The 23,736-nt window shown below is 45.4% G+C and overlaps 1 protein-coding gene across 1 annotated transcript in view; it reads left to right on the top strand.

The window, feature by feature from the left end:
* The window catches only part of LOC149329270 (protein CIP2A homolog), a 50,653-nt gene that overhangs the window by 482 nt on the left and 26,435 nt on the right, over positions 1–23,736 (top strand). Inside the window, exons 2-11 of the mRNA XM_089560181.1 lie at positions 121–390; positions 2,536–2,630; positions 5,451–5,544; positions 7,564–7,686; positions 9,245–9,384; positions 9,747–9,825; positions 12,944–13,120; positions 16,469–16,625; positions 20,175–20,298; positions 23,092–23,191. Of these exons, the coding sequence (XP_089416307.1) occupies positions 121–390; positions 2,536–2,630; positions 5,451–5,544; positions 7,564–7,686; positions 9,245–9,384; positions 9,747–9,825; positions 12,944–13,120; positions 16,469–16,625; positions 20,175–20,298; positions 23,092–23,191 (1,359 nt within the window). The remainder of the gene's footprint in view (positions 1–120; positions 391–2,535; positions 2,631–5,450; positions 5,545–7,563; positions 7,687–9,244; positions 9,385–9,746; positions 9,826–12,943; positions 13,121–16,468; positions 16,626–20,174; positions 20,299–23,091; positions 23,192–23,736) is intronic.

Genomic DNA, 23,736 nt, shown 5'->3' with positions numbered 1-23,736 from the left:
CGGCCTCAACTAAATAGAAATTCTGTAGTTACTTACCGCGTATTTGAGCCGTAGCGTAGCTGTAGCAGCTGCATGTGTTTTAACTCCAATCATTGTTTCCTCTCCATCTTTCTTTTTCAGGTTCTGAATGGTTTGGTGGGCTCGCGGGACTTGAGCTTCTTCACAAGGCGAGGCCGGTTGGCCCACGAATGCGTCACATGTTGCGTTTCCATCCTGCTCGAAGTGCCCCCGAGTCTACAGCTCGCCGGTAAGGTGCTGACTTTCCTCCAGCGCCTCTGCAAGGATCCGCTGCTGTTGGACTGGCTTCGCGAAGAATTCGAGCTGCACTCGGCTCTTGCAGAGTTTCTTCAGAACCGGCTTGTCGAAGACAACACGCCTGTTCAGCTCCAGGTTGGTCATCTGGCTGCAGTCTCGGCCGCAACTATCGGTCATCATCAGTCTGACTGCTTCCACTGCGGGACAAACGCCTCTTCCATGTCTCTCCAGTTGACCCTGTTCTTTGTCAACTGTGGACCCCGTATCCCCGCAAACTTCCTAATCTCATCCGCCCACCTAACTTCCTGCCGTCCCCTGCTAGGTTTGCCTTCTCTTGGAATCCACTCCACTACCCTCAAGGACCATCAGTTATTTTGCCTTCGCATTACATCCCCTGCCCAAGCCAATTCCTCCCTCTTGATTTCAACTAGGATGTCATTAACCCACATTTGATCCCTGACCCACTCCGCCCTCTTCCAATATCTTAACGTTATACACCTATCATTTTTCTGTCCATAGCTGGTTGCATTGTCCTCAATTTAAATTGACCCTCTTCCTCGTAGTAGCTTGTATATTTGATAGAAGAAAGTTGAAGAAAAGTCTTTCTCCAGTGTCCGTCCTTTATGATGAAGTTTTGCGCGGAAGTTGCATCTTAGTGCCTATCCCGTGTAATAGCTCCTTTGGCATATCCTGTGTGTCACATATTTGAAATTCACGCTGTTAGCAAGTCACGTGCAAAAGCATCACAATTAGTGTGGATCGCATAACAAATTCTCAACTGCTGCGACCTACTACGCAAAGGTTTTGGCCAGGACATGACATTTCTTTGACATTAGGGCTCTTGACATTAGGTGTCATTAAATGTAATGGAAGGACCACAGAGTTTGTACTACGCTAAACTGTATGGAAACTTTTTTTCTTCTAGTGCAAAGCACACACCGGCATCTATGGCATTGCACGCATGGAAAGCTTTGCTTGTCTTTTCTTCGGCTTACAGATTCATGTCACCGACACTTTTAACACAGTGGTTTTTCATGCACTGCTTTAAATATGAGCAGGCTTGTATGCTTGCATTTGATCATTGTAATTTTGACTCCATGTGTTACACATCCCTCTCCACCTGCTACTTTGTTCAGTCCTGAGCACTCAAGCTAATGTGACGCTGACAACTGTTATTGTTAAAGGCAAAACAGAGGCGACGGTACTCGTGTCTAAGTCCTTGTTTCTTTTTTTCCGGTATGCCATCTCCAAGAATCAATTGTTGCCAGCTTATCCAGCTCTTATTTGATCCTAATAGGGGTTGATACTTGCTCTTTTCCGCGTACACTTGGTAATTCAGACTCGAAGTGGACCAAGAATTTGTTGCATCTGTATGGAATTTGAATGACAGCCATTAAAATGGCAGCCATTTTAATGTGCTTAATGTTGAAGGGAGCAAGCATCAGGCTGAATAAACTGGATGCTTTAATTAGCTGATTTCAAATTAATAGGGGGCATTCACTTAACGTAACAGATGCTCTTAACAGCAGTTCAGAGTTGGTAGCGAGGTGCTGGGAGTGGTAAGGGAGTATGCCTACGTAGGGCAGGTAGTCGCCCCTGATCTGGATAATGAGAGGGAAATAACTAGAAGAATAAGAATGGGGTGGAGCGCATATGGCAGGTTCTCTCAGATTATGATTGGCAGTGTGCCAATATCCCTCAAGACAAAAGCATACAACAGCTGTATCTTACAGGTACTCACCTACGGGGCGGAAACGTAAAGGCTAACCAAAAGGGTTCAGCTTAAGTTAAGAACAACGCAGCGAGCTATGGAAAGGAAAATAATAGGTGCCACGTTAGGAGATCGGAAGCGGCGGAGTGGGTGAGGGAACAAACGTGGGTTAATGACATCCTAGTTGAAATCAAGAGGAAGAAGTGGGCTTGGGCAGGGCATGTAATGCGAAGGCAAGATAACCGCTAGTTGTCAGGCGCAACGGAGTGGATTCCAAGAGAACGTAAGCGTAGCAGGAGGCGGCAGAAAGTTAGGTGGGCGGATGAGATTAAGAAGTCTGCAGGGATACGGTGGACGCAGCTGGCAAAGCACTGGGTTAATTGAAGAGACATGGGAGAAGTCTAAATGGCTATCGCCACCTACATTCCAGAGTAGGTGGCGATAGCCATTTATACACTGTGCTCTGCCTTTTGCTCTTGTCCATATACAGTATGTGGCAGCCACTGGGGATTGTGTGAATACCCCTTGCAATAGTCCTCTGTGCATCATTTTGTTGTGGGTACCTGCAGGTCATGCAGCTCCTACAGGACCTTTGCTACCGGCACCAAGTGACACTGACAGAGTCCAAGCTGGGCTACCTAAGTGATTTCCTCTTCAAGCACATGTGAGTCGGTGCATTAATTTTTTTGTCTGAATGTGTTCTGGTTAAGGGCTTTTGGATGTCGTTATTATTTCATAAACACAATAAGCATCAGGAGTACTGAACTGACTGGCTTTCCCAGTGCTTGAACAGGCGTCTTCTGAGCTATGCCAAGGATGTGGACTTTTCAGAAGTTTGCATTCAGTTCAGCCCAATTCAAAAATGCTGCCTGCACAGACTGCGACAGCCGCCGCGGTGGCTCAGTGGTTATGGTGCTCGGCTGCTGACCCGAAAGACGCGGGTTCGATCCCGGCCGCGGCGGCTGGAATTTCTTTGAAGGAGAAATTCTAGAGGCCCGTGTACTGTGCGATGTCAGTGCACGTTAAAGAACCCCAGGTGGTCGAAATTCCCGTAGCCCTCCACTACGGCGTCTCTCATAGCCTGAGTCGCTTTGGGACGTTCAACCCCATAAACCAAACCAAACCAGATTGCGACAGCTGGTGCAACTGCGATGTGTGTCAGTCATAGCAAAATGGGGGTCATTGTATTGAAGACATGCTGAGGACCTGTTCAAACTGCTAGGTGACACAGTGCAGTAAGTTTTCAGTGAGTGAATGTGCTCAGTTGCAAAAGAAAGATCAAAGAATTACAAGCAATAGGCATGTTTCTTCCTGAAGAAAGAACAATGACGGAGATAGGGAGGTCTTCATTGTAAAACATACCCTGATAATAGCTGCATAGTGTTCCTTATACCCAAGGAGCAGAGAGGAATTAAGAGTCACTGAGGGTCCTCCTTCGCGCTTTCTCTTCTCCTAACGCATTCACAGTCCATCTGTTTGTGAAATTTATGAATTCATTCATTGCTAGCAAGAATAATTTGTATGCCAGTGTTGAGCGCTTTGTATAGGTATGAGTGTCTTTGCGAAACATTCACATTTGTTGAGTCACAGTCCATCTGTCTGCAAAATAAATTTATTAATTCATTCATTGCTGGCAAGAATAATCTGTATGCCTGTGTTGAGTGCTTTGTATAGTTACGAGAGTCTTTGCAAAACATTCACATTGGCTTAAAATGTACAGTGTACCTATTAGTAACTAATTCTGTTCTCCCAAAGCTCTCGAGGGGAAAAAAAAAAATTAAATCATTTCCATCTCCTTGTTTGCTGATCTACACTCACATGTGTTTCAAAGCCCCACATCTGCTAGTGCTGCTTTTTTTGTCACTACCGCGTGTTGCTTCTTGCGAGCTTGGTGTCAAGCACTGTTGAGTATGGTCTCATTTTTACAGGAAAGTATTAACCCTTATTCTGCCACTCCCGAGATAACTCGGGCTACCACATATGCACACCCCCTGCCTCTCCCGAGTTAACTCGTTTTGGCTCTTTAACTCACCCCCTGCCGCTCCCAATAATACTCGTGTAAAAAAAACTATGCAATTATGCAGTGCCATCTATGGAGAGACTCTGTAAACTCATAGATCTTGTAGGGTAAATTTACAACAACAGATGGCGCGCATGTTTCCACATCCGAGTCGCTTCGTTTTGGTCTGCGCACAGCAGACATGATGCTATGTGCCACACTCGTCCGCGCTTTGACGGACGAAGAAATACAAAATTGCTCGTGAATTCGGAGTCCAATGACAATGAGAACGGGGAAGGAGCCCACCTAAGTGCCTTGTCGGGTGATGACAGCGATGAAGTCCCCCTGCCACCGAAAAATCCACGTAAGAAGAGGAAATCCAACAGGCCAGATTTGTGCTGGAAGATTGATTTATTACAACTAATATCTATAAGATTATCCTGAATAAACATGTCTATATGTGCTGCAGAGAATTTTAGTGTGTTACTAGGAAAAAATTTCCAGGAAAGTAACATGCGAAAAAAACCCGGCAGGGTGTGTGCAGATGTGAGTAAAAAAACCTGGCAGTGAAAGGGTTAAGTAAGAGTGTAAGATTGTGTAAGATTCAAAGTGTTGCATGTTAGCAACTTGGTTATCCATTTCAGGCCTGCTGCAGTGGCAGTCGGCTGTCATTGACAAGGTCACGGTATTCAGGTATCCAATCCTGGCTGCATTGCGATGGTGGCAAAATGCAGAATCACCCGTGTGCTATGCAGTGTCTTCGTACATCACAGAACCCCAAGTTACAGTGAGCTAGAATAGATGTCATAGGGGACGGGGGTCTCCCTGTGACCCCAGCGGCATCTCCACCAGCAGCCGCTTTCAAGAATCTTTGATTGCAGTGCCACCAGGAACTAATGGATCGCTGTGCCATCCAAGTGGGTGCGTTTTTTTTGCCAAAAGCACTGTCAAAGTACTGGCAATGTAAACGAAAAGAAATATTTTGGCGTTTTGTACACTAGGCACACAGCACAATGCAAGTTGCCAATTCTATTTGTAGACGAACTCAGCAGAGCCTTAAGTGGGTTCAAGAGTGAGGACAATCACCAAATGCATAATCACGGAGATGCGCTACATTGCCTTTTCTAGTACACTGCACCCACATGGTGTAAATTAATCCGGAGCCATCTACTACACGTCCCTCATGGCCCATGTGTAAATTCGGGACAGTAAGCCTCGCATACATGATACGCATTTGCCACTGTGGTGGCTCAGTGGTTATGGCACTCCGCTGCTGACCGGAAAGACGCAGGTTCGATCCCAGCCACAGCGGTCAAATTTTGATCGAGGCGAAATTCTAGGGGCCCGTGTGCTGTGCGGTGTCAGTGCACGTTAAAGAACCCCAGGTGGTCGAAATTTCCGGAGCCCTTCACTACGGCGTCCCTCATAGCCTGAGTCGCTTCGGGACCCCCATAACCTAAACGTGACGTGCATTCTGCCTTTCAGGGAATCTGCAGACCATGAACTGTTCATGCCTTGCCTGGAGCTTCTCAACCACCTGTCATGGAGTAGCCAGGCCCAGCAGTACATGAAAATGATGGTGCGTGTTTGTCTGCTGCAAGGTTTGACTGAGTGGCTATCTACTCGTTCAGATCCTGTGTAAAAATGAGGAACATAGGGAACTTGAAACTTATTATACAGTGCTACCTCTGATAGTAAAGTTCTCCCGGTTTAGCTTTGTCGCTGTCAGCCCGCATGCTGCCGTCCGTCCGCATGCTGCTGTCCGTCCGCATGTCATTTTTTGTCCGCACGCCATTGTCCGTCCGCATGCCGTTGTCTGTCCGCATTCCGCCGTTCGTCTGCATGTTCTTGTCCATTCGCATGCCGTTGTCTGTCCGCATGCCGTTGTCCATCTGCAGAAGGTAAACAGTGGTAGACAGTGGCAGGAGTTACGTCGTCAGCTATGTGCGACCTGGCAATGCTAGGTGGCAATATGTACAGGTCTACGGGCTTAGGGGCATGGCCGCACTACCATAAGCTTCACACTCCAATGAGGGCCAACTTGGGCAACAGATTTCAAACCGTAGGCCCGGACCCTGATGCAGAGTGCACTTACCTTCTGCCACGAATCCGTCCAGTGATTCATGGGCTCCAGTGGATATTTGTGTTTGTTAAATGGCAGTAATGTATGGCACCATCATTGTGTTATTCCTTTTGCAAACCACCTAGTGCTCATCACTTGCACTATTCTTCAGCGCTAGTCTTCAGCACTATTCTTATCATAATTGGGCACTGTATTGTGTTAGCTAACAAATGCAGTGAATAACCTGAAAACAGTGAGCTTGGGAATGCATTCATTAGTGTAGTCATGTAGGCAGACACTGTAACGCATAATAGTCTCTCATTATTCAGGGTTTTCTAGCATGATGTTCATTTGTGGAAAAAATGCATGTCATTGCATGATCCATCAAGTGCTGATCTAACAAATGCTAACGATTTCAAAGTTAAAATTCAGTCATTCTGGCACTTTCTATAGATTGTGTATACATGCCCGTAGGGAGTTAAAGTTGATGTTTGCCCTGCAAAACTAATTTGCATTCTTTAGGCCTACATGTTGTGTTAGTGCGGAAAACATTTTTTTTCTTAACCGAATTGGCGAGCAGTGCCCTGAAGAGTTACGCAGGATTCAAGTGACGAATAGAGTCTCTGGTTGACGTGAACTTGACGTCATGTGATGTGACAACAGTGATTTTTGAAAGTCAGCTCACATCTACAATTCGTGTACACGCACAGTAAAAAATGGAGCGTACTCTTTATGCTTGAAATTTAACAGAGGAACATAAACATGGAATAAAAAGGCTGTCTGCAATCAAGGTATTGTTCTTTCCATATTGATTGGCCACGCACATTACACAATAGATTTGTCCGAAAGCCTTTTTTTGTTGCTTAATTCCACCTTGTTTTGCTGTGTATGAGTAAATTAAGGTGCATTTATAAGCCAATTCTGAAATTTTTTTAACCAGTATGCATTTGTAATGTCTTTGGAAATTCCTTTAAAAAAAAAGAAAATACTTAAGCAGTAAGTTTGTTGCTTCAGTGGAAAAGATTTAACTGCATCTGACTCTTAAGGAAAGGGTGACAGTGAATGGCGGGAATGTATTTGTAGATTGTTTTGATTCTAGGCTTGTTTGGTTCGAGCGGTCAGCTGCTAATCTTGGCTGCTGCCAATGATCAATGTTTACTGCTGAGTGGATAACATTAGCCCTTTGACAGAAAAGCTCAGCTGCAGTAGTCTCCAGACAGTTTGACCTCGAGAAAGAGCTAAAATTTCTCCAAGCTATAGGCTGTTCAAGTTAATAGAAGCCTCTTTAATGTACTTTATTCATGTTGATGGGACTGAAGCTCAAATTTCGATTATCAGAAGCTTAGATTAAGCTAGTTTGAATTAGAATTTACCGTGAAGGGGTTCCCAAAGTTTATGCTATGCGGCGATCTTTTTAAATTTCATCGGCGCCTGAATCAGTGCACATGATAGTATTTGAAGTGTCTTTTTGATGGTGGTTGTTGCATGTCCGACTTTCTCTCCTTTTTTTTTTTTTTTTGGTTCTGTACCGTGCAGCCACAGTTGCCAGAGTTGTGCAAGTCACTCGTTCCGAAGACCGCCTTCGACGACAGCTGTGTGGTCATGCACACGCTGGCAATCTTCGCCAACCTGTCGCTCGACGAGTTCATCAGCAACAAGGTGGCTTCTCCTTTCTGCACGTTTTTCAGTGTGTTGTTTGTTTTGTCATCATTAGTGTTGCCAACATGCCCAGGCATGTACATTCTTCATCAACTTCCATTCGTGCGCAATGTATCCTCCTCTTTTTCCCTTTTAAGGCGAAAACCTTTAATGGCTCATACCTTCGTCCGTTAGCAGAGGGTCTCACACCTTTGGCAGCGTTTAACTTGTGTTAACTCGGGAACTATAAAGGATAGGAGAAAATAAATGGTTGCTTCAGGTAGAGGAAGAAAAATGAACCTAGAAGCCAAGTTTGATGACTGTAGATAAATTATTTATTTAATTATAGGCAAAAATGATGAAATTGCGACGAAATAGAGCGGATGTCGATATAGCCACGGGAACATTGTGACATCACATACACCGGAAGTTGGCCCCGCCGTGGTGGCTCAGTGGTTACGGCGCTCGGCTGCTGACCCGAAAGACGCGGGTTCGATCCCGGCTGCGGTGGCTGAATTTCGATGGAGACGAAATTCTAGAGGCCCGTGTGCTGTGCGATGTCAGTGCACGTTAAAGAACCCCAGGTGGTCGAAATTTCCGGAGCCCTTCACTACGGCGTCTTTCATAGCCTCAGTTGCTTTGGGATGTTAAACCCCAATAAACCAAACCTACACCGGAAGTTGTCACGGCATAGTAAAGAATGTCACAGAATGGTCAGAAAAACGTCGGATTTGTGTAAAATTAGATGGAAAAATGTGCAATTAAGCGTAATTAACGCTTGAGATCCCCGAAAGATGTATAATTTGGGTATCGATGTAGCCACGGGAACGGTGTGACGTCACATCCACCGGAGGTCGTCACGGCATAGTGCCCTCAGCTTTCCTGAATTGTCCTCGCAATTTTTTAATTTCCCTCTTAATTCTCTCATTTTGTTGCCTTCTTAAATGGAGCCTCGAATTGAAATCGAAGTGAAACGAAACTGCTAGCTCATCTGATTCACATTTGGCCTAACTATGCAAATCAGCCTTTTTATGCAAAGCATATTGCTAGAGCTACCACTCACGCCGTCGGCGTGGGACCCCTAGACGTCACACCACGTGACACCGTGACGTCGCACCACGTGACATCAGATGAGAGAGGCGGCCTCCACCTCGCGCCGTCGCCGTGGGACCCCTAGCTGTCACGCCACGTGACACCGTGACGTCGTCGTGACGATGCCATCGCACAGACGCCGGAATGTCCTCAAGCGGCATTCCCGCGCATTTCGAACGCGCGTTCACACTCGGTGTAGGTGAAACGCTCGCTCCACCGGGCAGGCGGACGCGGCTTCCGTGGCAATCCAGGCGCTCACCCAACGCGCGTCTCGGGGTTAGTCGGCGTTCCGCTGTAGCCATGCTGTTGTCTTCCCCCACGACGAAGGCTTCTGGTGGTTGTATTAAAATGACCAAGTATGCAACCAAGGAAAGCCATGTATTACCAAGCCTAGCCACCAATATGCTTCGCGTCTGACTAGGCTTAACCTTAGCTAAGCCTCAGCCATAATTTTTTTTTTCTCTCTCTCTCTCTCTTTAAATGGCAGATGTTCAGCCAGGCAGTGAAGCGGACCCTGCAGGTCATCCTGTGCACAGTGGTTTCGAACAGCCTCGAAGCCAAGAGGATCGCGATCGACATTCTGCAGGACCTCCTGAACCATCAGGAACGGAAAGTGCATGTTCTCAAGTGAGTGTTTGCTGTTATATATACTGTTGTAGACAGAATTTCTTTTGTGCTCTATGCTGACGATTGAGAGTGTAAAGAAGCCGAATCGGAGAAAGTCTCGTCAACCCTTGCAGTTGATTGGTTTCAACAGGTAGGACAAATTAGTAAACGGGAGCAAGCAGTAACTTGGCCAATGCTGATGATGGTATTGAGGTAGATCAGTATTACATGGGTGTAGCAGTTGCATTAAGGCATGGCATTTAAAAAAAGTTCATGTGTGAATGTTTCAGCTGCATATTATACCTGAGGATTAACTTGGTGACCGCATTCTTGCTGCCATTGATGTGTTTAAGCTTAACTGGTGTTTGTTTTGTTTTTGCCAGGTACCACAAGATGCTGGTGTCCTGCGCGTCGAAGGTGGCCGAGAAGCAAGTCGACAGGGAAGCAGAGGACCTGCGAATGGTGAGTGGCTTCGAGCATAATCCTGTTCGCAGTAAAGCCCCGTTGACTCGAAGAAGTAAGAACAGCAGAAAATTTCGGGATGAATGGGGTTTCGACGTCCGAACTGAACTCCGCGACACAAGCCAAGCACCATCATCATCATCATCAGCCTGACTACGCCCCCTGCATGGCAAAGGCCTCTCCCATGTCTCTCCAATTAACCCTGTCCTTTGCCAGTTGTGGCCACCGTATCCCCGCAAACTTCTTGATCTCTTCTGCCCACCTAACTTTTTGCCACCCCCTGCTATGCTTGCCTTCTCTTGGAATCCACTCCGTTACCCTTAAGGACCACCGCTTATCTTGCCTTCGCATTACATGCCCTGCCCAAGCCCATTTATTCCCCTAGATCTCGACTAGGATGTCATTAACCCGCGTTTGTTCCCCTCCCACTCTGCCCGCTTCCGATCTCTTAACGTTACACCCATCATTTTTCTTTCCATAGCTCGCTGCGTTGTCCTTAACTTAACCTTAAGCTTCGCTTGAACTTAAAGGGGCCCAGAAACACAATCTTAGTTAACTGTTTTGCCTGTTAATTGCATACAGTGAGTTATAGTGGTGCTATTAGCGTCGGTAATACCGTGTACATTCCGTTTTTTAATATTTTAATGTCCTCCCAAAAACAACTTCATGGCTCTGATGGTGTCGCCACACAGTGGCGGGTTTTTAGCAGCGGATATGACATCACCTGGCGCGAGCTTGATGACTGGACAAACAGTAAATATACTGCAAATTGTGTGAATAAATAGAGACACATTTTGTCTCCTGTCTGCGTTTTATATTAGATCAACAAAAACAACTTGTTCGTCTTAGATAAAAGCCCTGCAAAGCAAGTAAAATAAAAATACACCACCAGGGGCGCTCTGGCATGGAAACAACGCTGCCAGTCTCAGCAAGAACGAGTTAGAGAGCAGGCAACCATGGAGTACAAACTTCTGCGACGTGCTCTGGCTGGCTGTTTTGATTGGTTGCGCCAGGTGCCGTCATTGGGAGAGCGAAATAGGAGTGGGAAGCCCCGCCAAAATCGAGTTGAGGGCAGCGTTTTGTTTGCTTGTATTTTGAAATTTCTTCACTGAATAACTCCCGTTCCTGTGCATCGATTCCTGTAATTCTTTTTAAGTCAGCATCTGTGTGACATAAAGAACCCACCTGAAGTATAGCCGGTATTCCCCGAAGCAGTGTTTCGCAGCCCCTTTAAACCAATTAAGTTCAAGCCAAGCATTCGGCTGTAAATTATAGTGAAAGGAGTCCACTGTAGCAGCGCATCAAACTTGGCTAGCAAAGTGTGCATGTGGTTTTAAAGCGCGTGGTTGCGTTGCTAATGCTACATGGGGACAGCAGCTACGACTACCCGTGATGTTGGGTGGAGCGCATGTGCTCCATATATCGGCTTGCTCGGACTGCTGGGCCGTCATTGCACTCGAATACCAACTCCAGCTGTGCTCGAAATTGGCAGTGGAGGCAGTGTGCATCAACTTCGACTGTTGGCTCTGGAATCGCGCTAAGGATGAAGCGGTGGAAAGTGGTGGTGAACTGCACGCCAGCATGGACTTGCTCATTGGTTTACGGCAAGATGTACGTGAGAACCGTGCTCCTGATATGCAAGAGCTATTGATACTGGAGTCAGGCGAGCAACTGTGCGGTGGTAGTGGGCATGCACTGCTCAGGCCATGTCTCTTTTACTATGTCTTACTTTTCGCTGCTTCTGAGCATAAACTGTTGTAGTACCACGCGATATGACATTCCAGAAGCGAAAGTAGCAGTGGTTGTGTCAACTGCAGTTGCTCGTTGCAATCTTTAGGCATTCCTCTCGCGACAGGTTTTGCTTTATCGTTGTAAAACTTTTCTGCCAAGTTTCGTAACTCGGCCCTAGCCAACTTGTAGTTGACGTAGTGAGTTTGTTGTATTGTCACGTTGTAGTGACAGCAATTCAGCAGTCAGGAAGTCAGCAACAAGCCTTGCAAACAAAGCTCTTTATCTGGGCTGACTTGCGCCTGCAAAAGAAGTGAATCACTCGGCGACGGCGTAAGCAACAAACGTGCTTGTCAGTCGTCGAACTACAAATGCCCGCCACTTGCGGCATCGCTCAATTTAAAGCCAGCAAGAAAACTTCGAGATAATCGGTCAAGATCATCTACAGTAATCTAGAAAACCTAGATGCAGCTCTTCATGGCTGTGATCAATCAAGATTAGTCCGGTCGCTTCTCGCGTCCCAAACAAAAATAACACCCTTTTCCTGCGGCCTTGAGCGTGAACGAACGGACACTGCAATGATACGTGGCAATATCAAGATCGACTGCCGCAACTCTTTCGTTATGTGGAGGTCTGAAATATGTGCGCTTCAATGGAGGCGGTGTTGGGGAATTGAGAAACTTTGTAATATCGAGAAATTCAGTACAGAGAGGATCATTACATTAAGGTTTAACTGTATCAACATATTACAAAGATGGCTAGTAGCTGTTTGTGTGTTTTTGAGGTCACGGCATGGTTGCATGCTTTTTTGCATCATCATCAGCCTGACTATGCCCAAAGCTGGGCAAAGGCCTCTCCCATGTCTCTCCAATTAACCCTGTTCTTCACTATTTGCAGCCACTGCATCCCCGCAAACTTCTTAATTTCATCTGCCCACCTAACTTTCTGCCGCCCCCTGCTACGCTTACCTTCTCTTAGAATCCACTCCGTTACCCTTAAGGACCAGCGGTTGTCTTGCCTTCGCATCACATGTCCTGCCCAAGCCCATTTCTTCCTCTTGATTTCGACTAGGATGTCATTAACGCGCGTTTGTTCTCTCACCCACTCTGCCCTCTTCCAATCTCTTAATGTTACACCTGTCATTTTCCTTTCCATAGCTCACTGTGTGGTCCTTAACTTAAGCTGAACCCTCTTTGTTAGCCTTCACGTTTCTGCCCTATAGGTTTCTGCCCCACTGGTCAGATACAGATGTTCTTTTTTTTTTTCGTGTTAAAAGCTGTACACAAAACTGTCCGCTGCAGCGTATGGTGTCTCCTTGTTTTGGCCAGTCTCTGTGCACCGTGAATAGCTTGTTATTTGGTATTCATTCTTGCTTGCTTCTCTCCACCAGACGGTGGACCTTCTGACCGTCATTCTGTCGGTTCCTGTGCTTCGGGAAGAGTACGTCAGTCGGACGCCCAGCACGATGGAGCAGCTGCTTTCCCTGCTTCTCGGCGCGATCGAGCCAAATGTCGCCTCTCTGAAGACAGCGGACACAAGCATCAGACTGGTGACATTACTGACTGAGGTCTGTAGCACATTTTGCATGCCTCCTGTCTTTATTATTATTATTATTATTATTTTTGCATTGCGCCTTTCCCCTTTGAAATAGTGCTTCTGTGTAATAGTAAGAATAATCCTCTTTGGCCCTCGTATCACCTGTGAGACTGGCTGTAAAGGTTTGAATAATTTTCAGTTCTGCCCACAGAACTGCATTCATTGCTAATATGTACATACTGGCATCAATGCCATTTTCCAAAATGCTTATCAAAGCAAGGTCAGATTGACAGCTGTCAGAGGTGCACGACGCGTACTGGTAGATAACTTCATACTCAAGCTAACCCTCACGGCAAAGCAGTCCAACATTTTTGTGATCGTAATGCTTCGTAGAGTGGTGATGGCGCGGTTAATTTCACTGTTGATTTAATCTATGTGCCTGCATATTTGTGCTTGATTTTATTATTCTAAGATGTTCAGAAACAATCAGAATTGGCTAAGCCTGATTATGCTGTACACTTTTTTTTCTTAAAAAATCTCCCACTTTTTTGTTTCTCCAATGAACTGACCACTAGTTTGTCTTGTCTCGCAGGTTAGTGAATAACTAAGCTCACTTTAGTACGAGTTAATTTGTATGGGCTAGTTAGTGATCGGTGATCTTGAAGCATCAGTAGCACACAAAAAGACACAAGACTGATGGGAAGTGACATATGCAACTGCTTGTGTGTTAGTTAATTTGCCCTGTGTCCTTTTTGTTGCTAGTGATGCCTCAAGACCACCTAGCCTCAACCTCTACACCTTGTGAAAATGAAGTCAGCACTGTCTAGTGAAATGGAAAAAAAATTTTATTCAGAGTTTTTGCTATCGCCTTCTGGTAGAATGGTTAAGGACTTTTACATCTGTAGTCCACAGGATGTGTGACGACCATTACATTTATCAGGAAAACAGTCAAGCCCATCTGTAACACACTTGACAGTTGTGGGATGGTGCTAGTTGTGCCCGACATTTGTTGTTAGTGGACTTCCCCCGTTACTGGCAAAAATATGAATTCTTACAAAAATGGTGTTTATTTCCCAAAAAACTTGCATTTTGTGTGTGGGCTTCTTCAGTACATACCCTATCTCATTCGCATACAACTAACCCTCTTTTATGTCAGCTGTGGCCACCCTGTCCCCGGTATCTCATCCACACACCTAACTGCAGCCCCATGCTATGCGTCTTTTGCACTTTGAGAGTGACGTCACTAGCCCTATTTCTTTAAGAAGTACTTTGATTTGGGCTAGTTGGTTGTTGGGCTAGTTGGCCTGTTGTGTTCGTGTCTCCTTTGTCTTTGTTGTTTTCGCGCCGTCCGACCTATTTCTTTCCCCTTTCCTTCTTTTATGTTTTTGTTGATGCTGCAAGTGTCTTTCCATCATAAGCTATAAATTCACCTGCAGCGCCACAAATAAACGACATTCTAGCACCAGCAGTGTCTGTGTCTACACGCACCAGTGAAGCCTCTGTGGCATATTCTCTTGGAATCTGCTCTGTTGCCCTCAGGGACCATCGGTTATCTTGCCTTCACATCGCATGCTCAGCTCATGCTCATTTCTCTCTCTTGATGTCAGCTAGTGCCATCAACTTGCTAGGATGTCATTAATTATCTAGGCAGTTATTAATCACACATGAGCTGAAAGTCTTTGAAAACAAAATTTATTAAGTCTCAATTCTGCAATCTTCAGGGAACACGTATTTTTGTGTGCTGATTCTAAATGTTCGTGTCCATTTGTACAATATGTTAATTTTTTTTGGTGAATGCTTCTAAGAAATTGTGCTTCAAGAAACTTGTTTGAATGCATGTAATTACTTTTTCATGACATCAAGGAATGCAATAAAGGTAAAAATAGCATCCTGCCTTGCGTAGAACTTGAGTTATAGGGTTTTCAAGTAACCACTCCAAAGGCAGGGGTACAAACTTTTCTTCCTTCTTCTGAAGTAGCAACTTCAGTATCCAAAAATCGAACTTCTATCATAGGCAGGATGATATTTTTATTCTTACTGCATTCCTTGGTGTCAAGACATACCAGTGGCATGCATTTCAGCGATTTGCCTGCAGCAAAATTTCTTAAAGGGACACTGAGGAGAAATTGAAGTTGGCTTGTATCGACAGCATACCAGCTCCTGATTACAAAAACGCCACTCATACTGACAACAAAGCTCTTGTAACGTAGAAAAGAGCAAGAACCAAAATACAGGTATCGCCGCCACAGGCCAAACTCACAAGTACAAGCGTTGTGAGGTCATAGGACAAAACAGTGTTGCTAGAACCAATGGTTCTAGCAACACTAGGAACCGAGAAGCTACAAATCACTGAGGTGCAGCCAATGCATGCGCAAATCTCCTTGACGTCGCCAGATGGCGCCACGTACCCGGCAGCTACGCGCACATCTGCAGCATCGGGATTAATCAGCGCCTGCTCACCGGCAGTAGGCAGGCTCCCGGTATTCCGCTAACGGTAACAAGGTACATGGTATGCTAAAGGTGTCTATTTGCGAGAACTTCGTTGACCACTTCGAGAGCGGGATCCATCGTAACGCTGGCAAAATGCCGGTGCAAACGTAAACGAAGCGACGGCCGCAATAGCCGATAGATGCCTTCAACGTGCGGCCGGCGGTAGCTTTCTTTTCGGCTGCTGCTAGGCCGCACTGCTGGCCACCAGAAATCATGGAGTCTGCGTCACGTCATGTGCACGTCATGTTTCACGCCACTTAGTCCTGTGTCGTAATAAGAGAGCCCCAAGTTTGAATCAGAGCAGCGGGAAAAACTTTTTCAACTTCGAATCCAAATTTCTTAGAAATAAATGCATCTTTCGCTGCCGGCCAAGTGGCAACAAAGCCATGAAATTCCGAACTATCGGATTTTGCTGTAAAAAAAAATATTAATAGAGCTCTCCTCACTGTCCCTTTAAGTGCTCTCCCCAAAAGCCTTGCATAGCATATTGCATAAGTGAACAAAGAGATAATGTACGTGAAATTAAATGACATGTCTACAATCAGCACACAAAAATACAAGTTCCCTGAAGATTCCCTAATTGCGACTTCATTAGTAGTTTCTTTGTTTTCTTTCTTTTTTTTTCTTTTTTTCAAAGATGAGGGTCCTTGATCTAGCTGTGCCAGGGTGTAGCGGTCGTCAAGTGTAAATATACATTGGAACCTTAATTTCGATGGAGGCAAAATTCTAGAGGCCCGTGCACTGTGCGATGTGAGTGCACGTTAAGGAACCTTCCCAGGTGGTCGAAATTTCTGGAGCCCTCCACTACGGCGTCTCTCATAGCCTGAGTTGCTTTGGGACGTTAAACGTCATTAACCAAACCTAACCAGACCCTTGTTGTGCCACCCAGGAGATGTGCAGCCAGAACCTGCTTGTGGCCCACAATGCGGGTGTCACGGGGTTCCTGAAGGCTGTGACCGCCTTGCTCCTGGCACTGCAAGACCGGGAGCTGGACAGTCTCTACTATGGGCCGGAAATGTGCTTGGCTTGCCTGCACCTGTTTCGGGGTGAGTGTCCTCGGCTCAGAACGTGCACCCCAGCAAACCAAAAACCTCTCAGAGACTTCTCTGAGAGGTTTTTGGTTTGCTGGGAGCACTCTAGGCTTACGTAGTGTGAACAAAGATGGCCAACCAGGCAAAGAAAAACTCGACTGGCCCTGAACGTTGGTGTGAGTTTTGTTTCACGTGCCATCTGGTCTTCATGTGCGTTGACAAAGTGGTATCAGGGAGATAGGGCCTTCTTAACCCTTAATCTGCCACTCCCGAGATAACTCGGGCTACCAGATATGCACACCCCCTGCCTCTCCCAAGTTAACTCGTTTTGGATCTTTAACTCACCCCCTGCCGCTCCCAATAATACTCGTGTAAAAATAAAAGATGCAAACATGTAGCGCCATCTATGTAGAGACGCTATATACTCATAGATCTTGTAGGGTAAATTTTACACAACAGATAGCGCGCATGTTTCGACATCCGTCACATCCGAGTCGCTTCGTTTTGGTGTCCGCACAGGAGCCATATGAGGCAATGTGCCACACTCGTCCGCGCTTTGACGGACGAAGAAATTCAAAATTGCTTGTGAATTCGGAGTCCAATGAGAACGAGGAAGGAGCCCACCTAAGTGCCTTGTGGAGTGATGACAGCGATAAAGTCCCGCTGCCACCGAAAAATCCGCGTAAGAAGAGGAAATCCGACAGGCCAGATTGGTGCTGGAAGATTTGATTCATTACAACTAATATCTATAAGATTATCCTCAATAAACATGTCTACATGTCCTGCAGAGCATTTTAGTGCGTTACTAGCAAAAAATTTTCAGGAAACTAACATGCAAAAAAAACCCGGCAGGGTGTGTGCAGGTGTGAGTAAAAAAACCTGGCAGTGAAAGGGTTAAGGGAGGAGGAGGGGATCGAAGGCAACTTTTCTGTTTTTCGACTTAGAGTGATGAAATTTGGCTGGCTGGCTGGCTTAAAATGGCATCAAATAATGAGATATAAAGTTTCACAATGGCAGCTTCAGTAGGTTCCCTTTTATCATTGTTTATATGTTGTCCCCATGTTGCTTGCCTGTGGAACGCCTAGCAGGACAAAAATACAGGCTACAGGTCTGTAAATGCTTTTAATATTTACTAGGAAGTGTGGTGTAAATTAAGACACTCTTAATTTTTTTTTTTAATTTCTCTGCTCTTTTTCGAAGGACACATTATGCACCTTCTTTTATGTCTAAAATGTATCATGCTCTAATAACCTAGTAATAAAAACATGTGAGCCTAAATGGTAAATCTGAGACTGTCTTGACGTAGGCCCCATTTCAGTGATCACAACAAAACAAACGGGGTAAAAATCCATGCACCCATTGTTGTTCTACGCTTTCCACGAGCAAGGCATTAAGCTCAAAACAAACTTTCGAGAAAACAAGCCTTAAAGTTCTAAGCTACCACTCACCGCCTATGTTTAGATGCCAACAAATATATTTATTTGCAGTGCTTAAAGTTTATTTTTGAGTGAAATATTTCAGTACAACATAGAAACAGTGTTGGAGATGCCGAGAAATGTACTTTTCAAAAATGACTTTTTTTTGCGATTTTTGTGACCTGATCCCCTCATCCCCCCTTAAAGGAGCATAGACACCATATTTTGGTTGCATGTTTTCTTCATAGAGATGCGTAAGGCATTACTCTTCATGGATGACCGCGTGGTATTCGCCTATGACCGCACAATAATTTGTAATTTTGTTTCTTCACTCACCTGTTTCGGTTTCGCTTTCAACAGTGCTGCGATGTCAAAGCTCGGTATAGATCACGTGAGGCACGAAAAAACTGCAGCGTCAACGGTCGACGTCCACCTAGCTCTGATAGTGAATCCGTTGGACTCTGAAATTGTTTCTGGAGTGCTGATGTCCGGTGCCAATCTTGAGGAGCAGTCTCCGGACCGCTCCGGAAGGTGATTGCTCTTGCCCAACGCTTCCAGAATTTCCTGCAACTGTTGTGCTGCGATGATACTGCTCTGGAGTATGTACAAGGAAGCTGACAGGAGGTCGTTGAAATGGTGTTGCGTGTTGAAAATGCAATTCTCATTGGCAGAACTAAGCTCTGCATTCAGGGAAAAAAAATCACTGCCTACTGCTAAGAGGTGTATATTTCACACAAATTGATTACTTTTGGAGTAGAATTCATTGTGAGTGCAAAACGTTGGCACGCTATTACCTCCACTTTTCTCAACCTCGTATTAACGAATTTGGTACTGAAGTCCTTTATAAGTGGGTTTGGGTATATCGAATTATTCTATATATCGAACGAATCATGTTGAATCACACTGTTCGTTATAACTGTGTTTGATTGTACTACAGCGCTGAAAAATATCCCATTTTTCTCATTATGATTCTGTTCGTGATGTGGAGAAAAAATGTTTATTAAAAATTACTTGTGCTCTTTAGAATACATCTTTTTGATGAGACTACAATGGTTGTAACAAACTTGAATTCCATTTGCAACTATAGATTGCAATAGAAATACCGTAGCTGCATTCTGCATGTAGTAAAGCATATCCACACCAAACTTCATTGTGATACAACAAGTGTAAGTGCAAGAATGTCGTGCACAAGCACTGAGGTTATACTTGGAAATGACAAACTAGGAAAAGTGCATTCCAAGGTATTGAAAGAGACTGTGGTAATGCAGTTTTTGAGGCACAAAAAAAGCGTGAGTTTTGAATTTTTTCACCGGGCTATGAAACTGCTGGAGGATGAGTCTGAAAGAAGGCTTTGTCTACCTACCTTCTGTGTCACAATGGTGGGAAATGTCCCTTTTATGCGAAGCACACTAAAATAGCCCAACCCAGCTCGTCGAGCGCGGCGGTGTCGTTACCATTGACCTTTCGTGACCTCCATGTCATACCACGTGATGCGTGACGTCACAGCAGATGAAAAACGGGGGCCCAACTCGCGCCGTCGCGCGAGGCGTCGCGACCAATGTGTTTCCTGCTTCTGCCGCTAGGTGCGCTGTAGTGAACACGTGATGCTGGAGCGGCGGTATACAAGGGGGTGCGCCTGCCTCTGCTAGGCGTACACGGGATAGAGATGCCTCCTGGAGACAGGGCTGCTCGTTGGAATGAGAAGCAAAAGTTGCGGCGTGCTACAGAGACTGGTGAAGAGCGTGAAGAATGTCTAGCCAAGCGGCGTGCTCGATATGCAACTCGGTGACAATATGCTTCGCATCTGACTAGGCTTAACCTAAGCTAAGCCTCAGCCATTTTTTTAATTTGTTGCCATCGTATCTTGATTCTGGTAATTTTTTGGTCATTTGGCATGTTTTCATTAGATTTTAGTTATTTCGTGTCTGTATTTCATGGTGGTGTTGTTGGGCATGGAAGAGGTAGGCTTACGCACATTAAAAAAGCAAAACAAAAGTGCAATATCTTGGCAATTACTCACAGGGTCTCACGAATGAGGGTTGGGTTGAGATTAAGTAGAAGTGCTGTTTTAGATCTGAGTCCGCCACTGTTGCCAGGTATCTTCACTGGCATTCCCCGTGATTTTATTTTTCTTTCGTTTTCCTTGCAGCTCTCATTGACTCGGGCATCTGTGGGGAGACCATCATCAAGCAGTGTCTCACAGCTGAGCACATCAGGGCTCTGCTGAAGCCTTACCTCGCAAAGGATCCTCAAGGTCTTCAGGACGCCTGCCTGTGAGTCCCCAGTTCCATTCCCTTGAACCAGTTCTCGTCCCCTTTTGAAGACAAATCTTCACTACGCTAGGTTAAGCCAAGGTCACCATGCCTGGGGATTTCACCTTCATTTGACTTTTAGATAAAGCAAAGGAAAGAAAAGGTGCATATTGTATTTTCCGGTGTATAAGACACGGGTTCTTTTTAAAAATCTTGCTGGTGCGTCCTATACAAGGGTGCGTCTTATATATGCGAATTTTCCGTTTTTTTTTTTTTTTTTTGAGTTCAGAAATTACTCAGGTTCACGTTCAAGCTTTTTTCACCGGAAAAATATTACTACCAATAACGCGGTTGTAACATGGTTAATACTTCAATACGGGGACCGCCGTGCGCAACTTTTTTAGGTCAACTTTATCACGAAACGGCAGGGTTGATGACTTCCGGGATCTTAAACACGCGGCCGTTTCGGAGGCCCCAAGCAAAAGTAATGTGAAATGCCAAAAGATGGCGACATTCGCGCTTCTCGCCATTGTCTAGACAAGCCAAGAGAAGCCGACGTTTTCTTTGGTCACCCTTTGCAACTTTGTTTGCTCTGTATACACAGTATGTATGTAGTGCGAAGAAAATGCTTCAGCCGCGTTGCCTTTTCGATAGCGCATCTGAAGATGAAGACTTCGAAGGTTTTATGTAAAAATAAGATGTTATGGACGTAATGAGAGTTCTTTCGCTTTTTTTTTCTTTTGTGCTAAAATGTGGGCGGGTATGGCGTGAGTGTTGCCTTTTTCGATCACTTAGCATTGCTTAAGAACTTCTCACACGTGCGGTGCATTTCGCAATGGTCGCATAAGCATGTTTATTTAAGCCTCAGTAGCCTAACTGGGTAAATTGGGGTGCGTCTTATACACGGATGCGTCTTATATACCAACTTTTCAATGACAGCCTACATATATGGCGGGTGCGTCTTATACACTGGAAAATACGGTAGGTAACTAGCCCCCTGCAGTGGACACCTCAGTCATGATTTAACCTATGTGGCGCGGTAGTGCTTGCATTGGCATTGGCAATGTTTTTGCAGAAATGTGGCGCTGAAGCTATAGGCGGTCGCCGTTCATTGTGTTCGTTCATTGTGTTCGTTGGCGTTGACCATGTTTTACATTCCGATCATTTTAAGGAAAGGAAGTCCGCATAACTGGCTCCCTGGGTCAGCGGATGCCTGAATCGCGCTTACAGGTATGTGGGGTGATGAGAGAGAGAAATGTGGCCTGCATGCGTTAGGGCTGACAATGGTGAGCGAACTCTCGCGGTCCACCATTAACTTCCACCTGCCAGGGTGGCAGAGTGGGCGTGCTGCCTATCCAGTGTTAGACGCCAAGCCGCATATATTGCCCAATACACCAAACCAGGTTCTGCAGTAGTTGAATCGCAGCTAATTTTTTGTTCATGAGGTAAAGGGGACAAGGAAGGGGCAAGTGGGAAAATTTGTTAGTCATTAAAACATGAGGGTAGTACTGCTGCATAGTACAGTTGAACCCGCATATATCGAATTTGCAAAAAAAAAATGACGAACAGTTCAATATAACGTGTACGAGGACATAAAAATAACAGTAAATTTAACAACACACTGAGCATTAAAAAGTCACCCAGTGACTTTGTTGTTATTGGTTAGATTCTAACCAATATGGAATAACCAAGGCCGTCAAAATGTTGGCTTCCCCTAGTAGCTTGCGAGCCTGGTGACAAAGCTTTTTGTAGCGGCCTTGTGGAGCGCAAAAGAAAAAAAATCGCATTGCATTCATGTAAGTATGGTACAATGCTTAATAAAGCAGTTTTATTTGACACACCGATGCTAAGCATCAACTTCATGCTGAGAGAGCATTTCTAGCTCTTGATCAGGTTTAGAACATTTGGCATAATGTGTCTAATCATCTGACTACTGTAATTAGTACGTGTCGACATTACTAGGCATTATATGTAAATGTATGATGCTTCTTTTGGGGTTCAGTTTAATTGTGGTTATAACACTTTGTGAAAACATCGTTCTGTGGAGTCATTTTAATGTGCTTGTGGGCAATGGCCATTAAGGCGCTTGTTAAATGTTCTTATTGCTGTGTCTTGGGTTAATGATTTTCTTTTTTTTTCCCGTGGTACTGCTGCTTGTTGGTGTGAAACAGCTTTGAATTGAGTGGCTTAACCTTTGTTGTATTTGCTTGTTTACTTATTTTTACTGTGCTTGTGAGGAGTAGGTTTGCTGGTTTCTTGCTGATTGCATTGCTTAAAAATTCGGAGATAGCAGGGTTGTTGTCTGTAGTTTGGTTTGGTTTATGGGGTTTAACGTCCCAAAGCGACTCAGGCTATGAGAGACGCCGTAGTGAAGGGCTCCAGAAATTTCGACCACCTGGGGTTCTTTAACGTGCACTGACATCGCACAGTACCCGGGCCTCTAGAATTTCTCCTCCAAAGAAATTCAACATGCCGCGGCCGGGATCGAACCCGCATCTTTTGGGTCAGCAGCTGAGCACCATAACCGCTGAGCCACCGCGGCGGCTTGTTGTCTATAGTGTTTGGTGCTACTAGGAAGGGCTAAAGCCTTGTCATGCATTACTAGGGCAGCTTGTTTTTTGCTTCAGCTGTCCAGGCAGGATGTTTGAAAAATTTTGACGCATATGTGTGTCCCGCTTGATTGTGTTGAAACAGTCAAATGAACGAGTGAGTGAGTGAGTGAGTGAGTGAGTGAGTGAGTGAGTGAGTGAGTGAGTGAGTGAGTGAGTGAGTGAATTATTTATTCATTCATTCCTTCACAATGCCTCCCTCCAGACTCAAGCAGGTGGAAGTTGTCACCACGTGTTTGGACTTTCTTCGCCAAGTCGCCGTGAAGCTTGAGGGTGCTGAGGATTGCCTTCACCAGCTGCTTCAGGTGGGGGCACTGTATGGACATTGGCCGATACAGTAAAACCCCGTTAATACGTAGTTGGCGGGAACGCGGGAATAGTACGCACTATCCGGTAGTACACCTTAACCAACTAATAAAAATTTGCCATTATTCACGCCCCAAAAGAGAAGAAATTCAGGCACAGTAAATATCCAACAAATACACGTACGTACGTGCACTTTATTCTTGTGCCGCCGACCAGAAATCGGTCGTCTTCAGTTGCCGCCGTGGCGGCCGTGCGGCGACAACAGCAGTCTCAAAATTGGAGAGACTGGGGGCAAGCTTTTCCATGAGGCCCCTCTTCTCGGCGAACGCCCTCATTACCGCCAATGCTTGCGAAGCTTCCGCTACAGTGGGGCTAAAATCTTCGGTTGGCAATTCGTCGCCGCTGTCCTCATTCTCAGCGTCTTCCTCACCGCCTTGGGGTGGTGCAACTGCGGCGACAATCTCGCTGTCCGACCAGCCTGGAGTGGTTGCAACGTCGCTGTCGACCTCACAGAACATTTCGAAATTCACAGCCTCCGCACCAC

This window comes from Amblyomma mixtum, chromosome 9, assembly GCF_055824585.1.
Source record: "Amblyomma mixtum isolate Tamu chromosome 9, ASM5582458v1, whole genome shotgun sequence".
NCBI lineage: Eukaryota > Metazoa > Arthropoda > Arachnida > Ixodida > Ixodidae > Amblyomma > Amblyomma mixtum.
Note: the sequence above shows the minus strand (reverse complement) of the source record. Positions and strands in the feature narration are given on the sequence as shown.